General features: G+C 35.8%; 1 protein-coding gene across 4 annotated transcripts in view; it reads right to left on the reverse strand.

Moving 5' to 3' along the window:
- Nucleotides 1-266: 266 nt before the first annotated feature.
- Nucleotides 267-14,755, reverse strand: part of ZNF148 (zinc finger protein 148) — a 42,239-nt gene continuing 27,750 nt past the window's right edge. For all 4 annotated transcript variants that reach the window (XM_071435323.1, XM_071435322.1, XM_071435324.1 and 1 more), the window contains 2 exons: nt 9,705-9,823; nt 267-9,366 (listed from right to left, as the gene is read on the reverse strand). In XM_071435323.1, the coding sequence (XP_071291424.1) occupies nt 7,777-9,366; nt 9,705-9,823 (1,709 nt within the window). In that variant the 3' untranslated portion in view covers nt 267-7,776. The remainder of the gene's footprint in view (nt 9,367-9,704; nt 9,824-14,755) is intronic.

The raw sequence follows: 14,755 nt of genomic DNA on the forward strand, positions 1-14,755 counted from the left end.
ATTCTCAGACAACTAGGATTGGAGTTAAAGTCAGATATTCTGTTTTCTATAATCAAGGGAGGCAATGAGATCCAAAGGAGAAGAAAACCCAAATAAGTTCTGTGTGTTTCAAATAAAATACTTAAATATTTCATTTAATTGTTGAAAAGTATCCACTTCAGTTCTTGCACAACAATATGTATCTTTACATGCCTTCATCTGTCTCATTAAGAAAGCAGATTTTGTTTGAAATTATCTAACATGAAAAATACTGCTAAGTCTATTCATAAAACAGTATTCTATATTTTTATTTTTCAAACAGCAAGTGACCACATTTAAAATGCATCATTTGCAAATATAAATTATCAAACTATTAGTTTAATTAAAAATAAAGCAAAAACATAACTTCCCTTAGTATCACAATACATAGAAGGGTATTATAAACCCAAAAAGACTAAGTTAACCATAAGAAAACAATAACGTCAAAAGTGATGAAACTCATTAAGTCACTTAATGAATAAATCAGTCTAAGAATACAATACCATTCACCATGATTATGTAAAAAAAAAAGCAAACTTTCATTGTATTATACAGATAAAACAATCCAATCCTTCATGCCACATTTTGTAAACCATGATATAAATTACACTCACAGTCAAATGAACAGGAAGAGTAACTCCCAAAATATTTTAAGTTGCTTTTAGGGCAGAAATAAAGGCAGAAATAGAATCATTTAAAATATATCAAGTTTAACCAAAAAAAATTCATTTGGTCAAGCCTGCTATCCAAATAGTTTTGTTCCCTGCAAAACTATTTTTGTCTTTTTGTGAGTTATGAAATTTAAATGTTTCTTTTACATATTAAATGTAAGTCATGTGTTGAGCTACATTAAGTCCTTTTATACTTTTATCATTTTGGCCTTAAGACCCAAACATCTTCCATGGACCCACACACACACACACACACACACACTCTCACTCTCTTCTTGGTATCAGGAAATTCCTCATTTCACAGGAATAATGAAAGACTCGTACTGATTTCTGTCAGAAACATAAGGAATATGTAAATTCATACTTTCCAGGTTCCTATAAAACCATCTCTCACCTATATATACATACTCCAACCGATGGAATTCAGGCTATGGTCTTTTGTCTGATAATAAAGGGACGGAATAGATGTTGTAGGATAAAGAAATACTGTATAATGACTGAAATAAACCTATTATCCTAAATTTATCTATACAAATTATCATTTTTTATTAACTGAAATACAAAGAAGGCATATGGACTCCAGGAAAATAGCACTATATCAGAAATTCACTGTAACAGTGTTTCACTATATATATCATCAGGTTTTTCATAAGACAATTTCTTCTGTACACTAGATTTTGTACTAATTTCTCTATCTTCAAATCCATTATATTTTCAGATCCAATTCAGCACTATATAGTATGCCTTCAAAATAAAAGGAAGTCACTTGCTTTATTGAATACCAAGTTCCCTTCCGGACAGTATTTAAAGAAAGACAAGACTACACAGACAAAGTCCAGTATAATTCATTTCTGACATGAAAATTTCAACCCCTCATACTGTTGCAAAATTCCTCCTACTGAAATGTCTACAATAATAATAATTATAATAATAATTATAATAATAAAAAGCATACATTACATATAAAAGATACCAGTGTACTAAAAGTGACAGAAGTGGACTAGCAAATCCTTCAAAGCACATATTATATAAATGACTAGCATTTAAAAACATTTCTTTTTCTATAAAATGTAGGTCATATACATTTATAAATTGGGGGGGGGAGGTTCTAAAGCAGTGATGACTGTTCAAATTGATATGCTGCTCTGTACAGTCTAATACCTATTCAATTCAAACTATAAGTTTGACATCTAGTTTATCAGAATAAACCCATCTCATCATCTCATAGCTCATAATTTGAAAAATATGCAACTCAAAGGAAGAGGTGACTCAAAAGTTCACTGTTTATCTGCATATGAAATAAGAAGAGAACTATTCCTTTCTATGGGTGGCCCAAGCCTCATCAGTTCAATATCAGGTCTTAAAGACTCCAGATTAATGTAGAGGAAGTGGCAGGAATCAGCACAGAAGCAGAATAGTATCTCTGATCCTTTAGAGACACCGCTACTCAAGCTCAGCAGTCTTCCTCGTCTCGCAGAAGTGCAGCCAAGCCATTCATTTCTCACTCAAAGGGGACGAAGCCATAGATCTAAACACTGTCCTCTCTGTGACTGAAATTGTGCTCTGTAAACAATGGTTTGTATTCCAGCAGGAGGACATCTGAATTTATTTATAAAAAAATGATTAAGAATATTCATTAACTCAAACAAGGCTACTGACTCCCAAAGGTATTTTTGGAACTTATCCTTATGCTACTTGTCAAGTTAGCACTGTCATGTATTATTGCTTACAAACAGTACATCATCATATGCCTTCTAACAGAGCAGTACTGTGATCAGTTCATATTTACAGGCTTTTCTGTTTGTTTTTAAACAAGCTATAAAAACATTACATACTTTACAGACAATACAAATACTCAAGTCAAACAAATGGAATGCATAACAATAAGAAATGTCATAAAGGAAGACTGACATAAGTCCTTGATTGTCAAGACACATTTATATTTATATATAAACTCTAGCTGTGCAGAATCAAAGATTCAATCATAGGTACATCCTTATTTGATAAATCATATTTACAGCATGATATTGCATAAAAAAATAAAATAATGTTGTTTACACAATATTACCTTTCCATCCATTGGATTAAGGAAAGCAAGAAACAACTCTTAGAAATGTTTGCTTGCCTCAGTTTGTGTTTCCTACCAAAAGATGTAATTTTAAAAAGGAAACAGAAGGTTTTGTATTTGAGTAGAGCAAAAGCGACTATAAATTTATTTCCCTGACACAAAGCAATTTGAACTTGAACAGAAGGTAAAATTTCAAATTAAAGACATGTCTTTTCATTAGCAGTAATACTTTCTTAGTGCTTGTCCTTTGCAAAGTGAGTTTCAGCTAAATGCATTACATGCCTAACATAAACATGCATTACCCTAAGTCCAATGAACTTTCAAAGTTACAAGGTTTCATTTTAATAAGACATTTAACTCTAGGAAACTGTAAAATTATTCATTTGCTTCAGTACCAACCATGTAATTTGAAAGTTCACATGTGTACTGGTACCGACTGCATAAACATATTTCTGCCTGTTAACATTTCCAAACGGATTCCCAGGAGCATCAGGATTTTCCCTGTGATTTGTAATGGTATTAAAACAAGCAAACAAAGAATAAAAATCAAAGCTCTCAAAGCCAAGAAAATTTAGTTAGCAAATATACATACATAATGTAATCCAATGCTGCAAAATTCAGAGTTCATTCATCCAAATATTCTGGTTCATTTCAAATAGTTACTAGACATGATACAAATTCTATAAAAATATCCTGATCAAGCATGGAATACAACGTGTCTGTTCAGGTGGAAAGTTTTCATAGGAGAACACGAATACTTTGGAATAAACTCCAAAAGTTACAGTAGAACCCCAATAATTTGCAGCAATGCCTTAGAAACCCTTTACAAATTACAATTTTGAAAACGGTGAAGAAGCAGGCAACAAAAGCAAGGATGTCACATCACAAAAAGTACTTTGTTAATTTATTTTGACAACTGCAATTTAGTTTTCAATACTCCTTCTACCTCCTAGTATACTAATAGAGATGCTGTAGTATACTTGGGTGAAGTAGTACAGTATTATTGTGTGAGACCTTGCTACAGTACTTTTTAGACCATTGCAGAGAGGTGGGAAAGGACCATGAGGGATGGAGAAACCTGTCAGATGCTCTGTTTAGAGGTCAGCGAATTAGCAAGATTTTACTGTACTTCTCAATTAACAATGAAAAGCTCCCATCATCCAAAAAAACCAACAAGTACAATATAAAAATAATACAAGTGTTATTCCACATGAATACTTTCTTGTCCTATTTTTTTCTTGAAACACAACTTTCCTAAAGACAACACTAGGAGACACAAGATCATAAACATGGTTCTTTTATCATCCAATTTAAATTGTTTATGCTGTTATTTGTAAACCAACATACAGTAATACACATGGTTAATCCTTCTCCCCAAAACTTGTCATTTATGATTAATTCATTCTCAAATCAAATGAAGAAAATGCAAATGCCTATTAGTATACCATTACAAGCTGATTCCTTCATTGTCTGTTATATTAATGGCAAAACATATCAAAAGATTCATGCTAAAAGGGACACTGTCAAGTAATTTAGGACCAAAATATGGCCTATTAATAAGTGCATGTGTGTATATATATATATGTATTTTGTATATATATATATATATATGTAGAGAGAGAGAGAGCTTGGTAATAAATGTCATCAATTTCTTCTTTTTCAAAATTATCATTGCGCTATCACTAGTAGATATCCCCAAAAATTCCACCTTACACACACACACATATCTGGTGCTCACATAACTTTGGGTAGGAATGGCTGCTGTTAGCTCAGGGGAATCTCCACGCTCACCCCAGCCTTATACTGACAGCATAAGAACAGAACAGACAACCAAAGCTGCTTTTTTTCCACACATACACAGAAAACTAACAAAAATGACCAGATCAATATGAAGAGTGTGCATCTGCAGCAGATTAAAAGCAGCAAAATGTGAGCAGTGAAAAACGCTTTTAAATAATGCCATTATTAAAGAAGCATGAGCCTTTTACAGAGCTAAACCTCCCAGAACTACATAAACACTTGTTCCAGGATAGAAGGGGATGTACTCAGGAAATCACAGCAGTACATTTGGCTAACTCCTCCAGTGCAGAAAGCTTCAAGCATCAGCAGATCAACTACTCACACCACTGCATTAATTGTACACATGGAAGAACCCTACAGGACAGTCCCTGTGGCTTAGGGGACTTGCCAGCCTGTCCTAAGGCACAGAGTGCAGCTGGAATGGCTCAGCAGCAGGCTAGGGAATGAGCTGGGATGGAAGGAACAGCAGTTCCTCTGGGGATCCTGTTTGGCTGCAGGGAAGAGCAGGTTCCTTCAGTCTGAGCACAGCCTGCTCCCTCACACACCCTGGGAGAGATTCCCGAGTGTGACAGTGGCATGGCACAGCCACTCCCTCCGAGTCCTCAATCACATTCTCACACCACAGTGTCAATGCAGCAACTTTTTTTAAATAAAGCTGAGTCAGTCCCCTTAGGGAGAAGGAGGCTTCATTCCTCTTACCTCCCTATGGGCCCACAGCAGTGCAGTAACACAGTAATAACCCAGCCTTTTTTTTTCTCTTTTGTTCCTTGCTATATTTAACAAATAGTACAATTGCCATCTCCTTGCAACATTTCAGGGCATAGGAACAAAAGTGCCAACACTGTATTATTCAGGCACCACAAGCTAGGATGTCATGGAAATGGACACTGAAAACAAAGTATGCCTTACAAGAGGTGGTTTCCTGGGATATAGGGACCCTTTATGTTATTTCTGTGCAACACACAATGGAAAGTCAAAAAACCAAACTGACCATAAAGGAAAAAAAAACCAGAGAGACCACGAATCAGTTTAAAAATATTCTTTCAAAGAAATTTCTTTACATGTATCATTAATAATCCATAAGGAATTTACTCTTCTCCCTTGATGCCCACTCTTTTCAAGTCGTGGCCAAATATTCAGACAAAATTACTGGTAGGTCATAGCATGCTGAAATGCCTTACTGTATTACACACAGGGTCAACAAATCAAAAGAGCCTGCTTTCTTATACAAAAGTATTAAGAAATTAGTTTATATAAACTGTATTCTTGCCAATAGAAGAAGCAGGCTATGGATAATAAATGCCCTTTCTCCCTCAAGTGTACCAAGTGAAGTTAGTGCTGTGGTAGTGCTCCCATAAGGGAAACGACAAACTGGGATCTGTTTCCTGGTAACAAAAATTCAGAAAAATATTGCTACTGCTTTGGTAAGAGGTGGGAAATGTTCTGGGTCCTGTTAAAGTCCTTTCTTAAAAGACAGGATATATTTTAGCCCCTTGAGATGCAGCCTTTTCTCCTACCTGATGGCTTTATCTGAGAGACACTAGCTAGCAACAGTGCTGTAAAAACCTGGATGAAATCCTATTTTAAAAACCACCATACACACACCTACCTATATGTGTATGTGTGTGTATGTGTGTGTGTGTGTGTTTTTCCCTGGTTAATCAGCCTACATGAGGCTTAAACTGCCTTGAACTACCAGACAGTGTCCCTTTAGGGAAGGTGCAAATAGAATGAACATACAGTTCAAAAATCTGAAACTTGTTAACTTAAACTACACAATAGTTAGGCTACTCAAAATCTTACCACCTTAAAAATGCACACAGAACTACTTATCGTACCATACTGTATACTTCAAGACAAAGTACTATTCAAAAAAACATATTCATGGTACAGGGATAAACTTTGTAGTTTATTTATACTGTGAAATGCAATGAAAACTTCTGATCACTCTCCTAGGCTGGAAAAAGAAATGCCGCTCACTAGCATCATTCACCAGTTTGAGTTGGTAAAATTGTAGTGACTTTTACTAAGCAAACACTAAAAAATAGGGAATTTGAATGCCCACTTCTTCAGCTTTTGGGGATACTTCAATAAAATTAATAATTGGAATTGTCAAAATTCTAGACAGAGAATTAAAACAGTTTTTACAGAAGCTAAAAATACCCAATCTCAAGTATATGGAAAAGAATTACTGGAGCTGCTGTATGAGATGAAAATGATGCAACCGTATCAAACCTAAACATCTAAAAATGGTTTTATTTTTTGAGAAATCAAAAACTATAAAGTTGGCTAAGTGCTCTATGTTAATCGTTATGAGTATGTAGGGTAAGGTACAATTAAGCTTTTAAATCTTGGAATACACTGTTTGTGTAAGCATTTTGCAATTGGGAATGTCATCTACAGAGTATTTTAACTAAAACTTCAAAATCTTGGTTTCTGCATATGAAAAAGTCATTAAAAAGTTACATCTAGATTCAGCTGTACAAAGAAATACACATTACTTCTGGAATGAAGTAAAGGCTTTAGCAGTTAGGCATTTTGCTTAAAAAAGTGTTTAAAGTATTTTAAATTAATTAGACTTTTAAATAGTAGAGTTAGTCTATCAGAATTCACTTTCTTTCCCTCCAAACACAACTCAAGGTAATTTAAAGCAGAAATAAAGGGCACATGGTCTAAAATTATTCAGAGAAACTGAAGATTTTTCTAGAAAATGCTTTCTTTTAAAGCATATTTGTTTGACTTCCAAAACTTACTTGTTTATTCTGTGTGTTTAGTACACATTGATTCCCTGCTGAAGAGCAACAACTATGCTGACAAGCTTAGAAATGACATTGTGAATAGCATCAGACAAAAAACTGTCCTCCCAAAGCATACAAGGACACCAGCAAGGAAACAATCATGGGGGAAAGTCTTACCTGGGGATTTTGTTTATTTTAAAATTTCATAGAAGGTAAAATATTTTCTGGATTCAAACAAGTGAATAATAAACTGCCTTTGATAGGGGCACCAACATCAGGCAGTTCAATGACTGATAGCTAACAAACAAATTTTTTTAAAAAAGAAAAAAAGAAAAAAGAAGCAGTTATTGGTCTTGCTAATATCAGCTTACTTCTGTTTTAACATAGCGCTCTTAAAAGCTGTACAGAACTCCATCTTATACAGAGCAACCCCCTTTTGACAAATGTGTTCTAAAGTGCCAGTATTATTTACAAAGATTTCTTAGCCAAAAGTCTGGCCCGTTGTGGCATCAGGTGAAGAAGTCATCCCAGCTCTGCTATCATTTACATTCACCAAGGGAAATTCTGGGAAATCAGCACTTGTCCCTGGTCCCCGAAGGTTCACCTGTCCATTGGCAGTGCTAAACTGAGAGGATATTCCAGCTCTTGCCCCATGGTACTGAGCTCTAAAGGGCTGCTCAAAGGAGCTAATTTGATATGCTTGATGAACAGACTGTGCCTCTGCTTTCTTCTGAGAAGTTACTTGATCCAAGAAGTCCTGTGTAGAGGAGGAAGAAGAATGATTTGCCTCATCACCTGAAAAGGGAAAAGGGTGCTGAGAATCACCAACCATTAGTCCAAAGTGAGACTTGTCTGGAGTTGTTCTTAAAGGAGAGTTCATCCCCGACCGAAAGCTATTGACAGGTATAGATGTGTAGACCTTCTCCATGGAAGGAAATGCTGGCTGGGTTGTAAGTGTCTGGTTATCAGTCACAAAATTAAGGCTCGGGTTGTTCAAATAGGCATCATTTTGGCTAGTTCTGTCCAAAGCTTGCTGTAAAAACTTTGAATATTCTTGTAACATACTAGCTTTATCTGATGAGGAAGCTTGAGAGCTTGTTCCAACCGTCTCAGATGGGGTCACCTCAGATACTTCAGCGGAATTGATGGATATACTAGAGGTCACTTCTGTGTCAGCCACGCTGAAAGAGATCTCATGCTGTCCATTAGCCTTGTGTGAATAATGATCTAACAGAGTTTGCAGTACCTCATCTGGAATGACATTTTTGTCATGGTTACCTTTAATTTCAACATTCAGTGCCTGTGTGTCCAGTATTGAGGCTGTAGCAGTTTCATCAATGACACTGGCCACAGCTGCCTGCGTTACTGAAGGTTGAGATGCTATGGTACTTACATTCAAGGCATATTCTCGACTGTTGTTACTAGCTGCTTGTAGATACCTCTTTTTCTTCAAAAACTGCATTGCATCATCATAATTAGTGCTGCTGTGTACAGGTTTACTGGGCCCTTCCTGTAATGTGTCGACTTGATCAATGTCAGCATTACCTTCAGAGTCCAGTAAACTTTGCTTATCCACAAGATCGAAGGTGTACTTCGAAACCTTGCTGTCGTCATATGTAGATAAAGGTGAAATGGTTTGACTTTGCTCAAGTGGCTGCTTTAGACTCCTCTTGTTGACCTTTTTGAGAACCAGCTTCGGCGGGTGTATTTCTCCAGAATTGGCTTCCTCTAAGTGCGATCCACCGACTGAAGAATGTGGCATCTCAACAGCATATTCCGCTACCATATATTCATCTTTTACTTTAGTACTAGAAGAGTACAAAGGCAAATAGTCATTTTTGTCCTTCTTGTGTTCTGATTTATCTGAACTTTCCTTATCCCCAGATTTTGTTTTCTCTGTTTTCTGCCTTTTCTTCTTTGGCAAGGAGCTGTCTTTCAGAGGCGTAGAGAAACCGGAATCTTCCTCCGATGGCAAAAAGCCAACTTTGGTGGCACTTCTGTTGGGTTTCTTCTCGCGGTTCTCATGGCACATACGTTTGTGTTTCAGCACACGATCAGTCCTGGAGAAATACTGGAAAAGATTATGGTGATGATTATTATTATTATTATATTATTATTTTGCAAAAAGAAATATGTTAGCAGAAAGAAAAGAAGCCTTTCATTCTAACGAATTTACTTGATGATTCACCCACTTGACCAATTTCTAATGAAGTGTCAAACAAGAGCATACAGTCAATAAAATCAACCACAGCCAGCTGTGACTCTGCACCACCAAGACAGCCCATCTTGACTGAAAAAACATTCATTATATATTTATGTCAATAAAAAGGAGAAAGCCCATCTGCAATACTGGGGAATTGACCGGTGTTTTGGCTTTCAAGCACAGAAGATTTCACCAATTCATCTTACCTGCAAACAATATTCACACTGGTAAGGCTTCTCTCCACTGTGAGTTCTTTTGTGCCTTTCCATGTGATACTTCTGAATAAACCTCATACCACATTCATCACAACGAAATGGCTTTTCACCTGATAAAAAACACATAGCAATCTTAATCTAAAAGAACAAATCAACATTTTTCCATAAAATTACCAGGTCAAATACTACATTCTCTACTAGAAACAGTAAGAGGATTTAGTCTATTGCTATTTAAAAACACAGGGCTTGCTTACACTATTTTTTCAATATGCAGTTGCTGATGCCTCAAATTACTTTAAGCTTTTATGCTAAAAAACCCCCCTAATTTTAACACTAAATCCTTACTCCTCTTTCTAATGCAGGTGCAGGAATGTCTTACACCTAACAAATTAAGAACTGCAAAGATGGTCTTCCAGAATTGTTGCTACAGTATGCATTTTTTAGAGCAGACAACTGTATAAAAATACCTCAAGCCTCTCACCAAGTCATTACCTCAAACCCATCCTTACTAGGAGAGAATTAATGCATTTCCGAACTTCAAAGGTAACATTTTGGAGGGTGCTCTCTATTTTTCCATTTTTTCCCCTTATTTGCATGTAGAATTGAGAGAACTGTTTTGAAAAAGTCCTACTATTTTGGCTGAAACCCAATTTTTTTTCTAAGAACTAATTTTAAAAAATGTTTTAATTAAGTCAAAACCCAAGAAACCTCTGCAGCAGAACCAGCATTTGCAAACTTACAGGTTTCTCATTTTGATTGTTTTGTTAGCTAGTTTTGGTTTCTGGGGTTTTTTCTTTACTTTCAGGAAATAGTCATTCAGACAATATGCACTGCCCTGAATTCATCTTCAGTTCCCCTTATTTTTCCTCACAAAGAAACTCTGCAACAATACTTTCTGAGCAGGGAGTAACTATTTTTATTTCTTTTGACTTTTGCCTTACATCTTCCCTCTCATATTTTTTCCTAGGTTTCTCTGACAAAACCTAAAAATTTCAAATGCATTGAAAAGTTAGTTCTGCTTTTATAGAAGTTCACTATTATTTACTAGAACTCACCCTGAACAACAGTGATCTCTCCTCTTAGTATTTACTATGAAATCTTTTGGACTGACATAGAGGTCAGGGATTGTCTTGGCAGCATCTGTCAAGACCCTCTTTGTTCTGGGTACTGCACTGCACTGATTTTTGGGATATGAACCATTTATGTCTTGTTTCCAGAAATATGCAGACTATTGCTATTTTCTGAAGTAGTTTTATTCTTACTAATTATATTATGAACTGTTGAATTACCAACGATTAATTGTTAGAGTTTAAAACTTTAAATTAATAGATTTTATTATTTAAAATGTTGATAGAGTTTGTATTTTCCATTTAGAGAAATGTTCGTATTTTCCATTTCCAATAGAGAAATTTATCCACATCCTTCTTCATATGGGAATACAGTACCTGAAAATAAGGTTGCAGTATTTATAGAGAATAGAATGGAAAATATCTGGATCACCCACACATGTGCTCCTAGTCAGATCACTAATGCCCAGAGTTTCAACTTCCTTAATTCCAAGCAATTTCTAAATCTCTCTCTTTGTAAGCCTATATCCTATTTCAAATTATTAATTCTTACCTCTCCATGTGGCTTCTCAGCCAATCCCTTTCTCGGATGAAATTATTCCAATTTATTCTCTCCTAAATCAAATTATCTCCTCTCCTCAGATCTCTCAGGTTCCATCAGTTCTTCTTCTACAGGCTCACAACCCCAGCATTCTCTTCTTTCACTTGACTTAAAGAACTTTACCATTTCTTGCTTATTAATAAGCACCATAAAATTTTGCACTTTTTTCAACATCCCTTGTAAGTTATAAACACCTATCATATCATTCCCTCTCATCCTGCCTATAAGCAAATCCTCCCTTCTGGCCTATTTCTTCACTTTCAAACTCCAGATTCATTCTTCATGTTCTCTTTATTTGTGAGGCACCCTCAAAACTACAATGCCTTACTCCCAACAAGCCTGTTCAGACTTTCTGAATCAAATTCCAATCCCTGCCTTCCATTTTCAGGATGCTGAGGGAGGACATTTAGAGCTCATTGCTCTTGTTTCATACATGGGAACTCTTCCATTCCTGAAGACTACTACTTAGTCCTTTCTATTTACTGTTTTCTTTCCCTTTGCTCCACTATTCTACTTTGTGTTTTTTTTTAAATTGCACCTTCAAACAGCTCTCCTTACATTGTTTCAAAGCTTGCTTTCATACTACCTTAGATTTATTTTAGAGAATGGAGTGGCTGTTTAGGTTGAAAACTATCCTGAGCCTTAAAGCAAGAGAGCTGAGTCCTGTTCTGGCCTTGAACAGCCCTCTAAGGAGCCATCCTGCAATCCCAGGAAATGCAGAACTCTTCATTAACACACTTACCTGCAGCCATGCACTCATTTCTGTAAATGAATGCACACTGAGTTCCTTAACATTTTCTTACTCAAGCTGACTATTTGCTAGCAGAAGATTCTGCAGCTACCTATCCCCATTTCAAGGCTTACACAGGGTCAAACAGGGGCCTGTGGATTTTAGGTGGATTACAGTCACCAGCTATTTTGGAGACTTTCAGGGCACAAACAAATGCACTGCTGGCCATGCCTTAACAGGGAGAAGAATTTGGGACACTGCCCTGGAGTTAACTCAGCACAGTACAGAAAATCATATTTTTCAGCAGAATTCCAGAACACTCTGAAAGTAAGATTAAGAAAACCTTTGTGAAACTGACACCATATTTAATTTTGGCTTTAATCTTCATATGGAAGATAATTTTAGGAAAAGATTAAAAATTAATATGGAGATAGGCTTCCAATAATAATTTCATCCTAGCAGAAGCCTAAAACTTCAGATGCCTTCCACAATTTTGTTGTACTTTTCAGACAGGATCTATTGCAAATGGAGGAGACCATTAATAACAGCCTTTTGATAATGCAGGGAGAATCCAGGACACATTTTTTTGAAATGTCTTGGTCATTGGGAAACAATCAGATGTATAAAAAAACTCAAAATTTAAAAATACAATACAACAATTAATGCATTATTTACGAAAACAGCTCATGCGTTGTGTCTGTGTTTGCAATCTATTAAAACCAAGCCATAGAATTACTCATCCAGTATAGTACAAATATTATGTGTATGAAGGCTGTGACAATTATAAAGCCAGGCATTTTAAAGTCTAAACAGAAAAAAAAAACAAATTATAAAATACTAAAGAAGGCTATAAAAAAGCAGCATGACTGAATAAGAAGGCACTTAAATTGTTAGCCCCAATGGTGCTTTATTCTTTTAATGTAATCTCAGTTTTTGTGTTTAAAATGGAAAGTAGGGTGGCTTACACAATTAGGACACATGAACATATGAGTGGGTAAGGTATATAGAAACATCTCTAAGCAAAAAGTAAGCAGACATATTTGAAAGAAAAAAAAAAAAGAACATTCAGCATCTTCTCTAACCTCGTAAACTGAAAATATTTGCATACCAGTGACTCTTCCCTCTCTTACAACTAAAATAGCAATTTTCTGTATCATTAGGGACAAGTTTAGCAGCAGGGTTCCAACACTGCTGCCCTCCTCTACACACAATTATAAGCAAATTTTGTACTAATGCAATGTCTGCTTTTAGATGCAACTGTTTAATTATTTACACAGACTAAGGCTGTTCATTGATTGCTTCCTAACTCCCTCACAACACTTCCTTTGAAGGAGTGGTTCAGAGAACTAAGTCAAATCAGACTGGAAATAGCTGAGGCACCTGTAAATTGGGGGCTTGTAAGAGGCACAAAATGGGGCTTCTACCTGTTACTACTCTTATTGGTTGGTCTAAAATAAACTAGGAAATTTGATAAAAATCTTTAATCTCCACATCAGCATTTTGAACACTGTCCAAAAGCTGGTGCTAAAAGTGGTCATTCACAGAGATAAAAATGGAAAATAAAAAAGTATTGAATAAAGTAAAGAAACTTTTTTTTTCAAGGGTATGAATAATACAAACAGATCTTTACTTTCATCAAAGTAAAGACAGACCCACTGCTCACTTTCTCATTAGAGAATCAAGTTGAAAATTCAGGTTTTCTGGATGGGTTTAGTTATGCAGCCCTGAACAAGAGAGCAACTACACAAACAGCTAAGGGCCAGTAGTGAGCACTGTCATATAGAGGTGAAAGCACAGACAGGTATGCAGAGTGCCAATTAGCTATACTATAACTGGGTGAAGCCAAAAATTAAACTCTAGCTAAATTCTTGTTGACTTAACAGCCTTCAGAAAAAAATTCTGCCACTCCTGGAAGCTGGGTTTTAAATGTTTTCTCCTAATCATTACTATCACCTAGGAAAACATCCATGATTCAACAATTTAAACACAATTTAAACTGTCTTCTATTTTCTGAGAAATAACCAAACTATAGCTCAGGATGCTGAGGAAAGGAGGAAAACACAGTTATCTAAAAAAAGTCAGATATGGTTAATTAGTTAAATGGTACCTTTTTCTCTGCTAAACAAAGACTAGCATATGAAAGAGCTGGCATAAAAACCTACAATCCCACCACATCCACCCCCCTCCCTCCAAAGCTTAGAATCGACACAGATTTCTCATTAGGGCTAGAAGCTAAATTTTAAAAGATAATTAAATCAATTTATAAAATATTTGCAGTCAAGTGTTAATTAACTATATTGCCCAGACTCTCATTTTCAAAGCCACGTACAGGGAATAATCCTCATTTGAAAAAAAAAAAAAGAAAAATCTTCTAAAAAATGTGAAGACTGCACTCAAATTTTTGCCTTTTTGGGGGGGGCTGGAGGGCAGATAGATGGAAGAGACTGAATGAGCATTCTTTTCAGAATAAGTATCTACACAAAGTGAAGGCAGCATGGTTCACCAATTCAGAGCCAGAGGAAAGACTAGGAGCAGAACAAAGACACTGGACAGAAGAATGGAAGACTCTTCTGTGGCTGACTGGCTGAAGGAAACCTACTTAGTCTGGACTCATGGCAACCTAGGATACAAAAATCCCATAAAC

Source organism: Agelaius tricolor, unplaced genomic scaffold (assembly GCF_023055355.1).
Source record: "Agelaius tricolor isolate 1412-34295 unplaced genomic scaffold, bAgeTri1.0.p SCAF_10, whole genome shotgun sequence".
NCBI lineage: Eukaryota > Metazoa > Chordata > Aves > Passeriformes > Icteridae > Agelaius > Agelaius tricolor.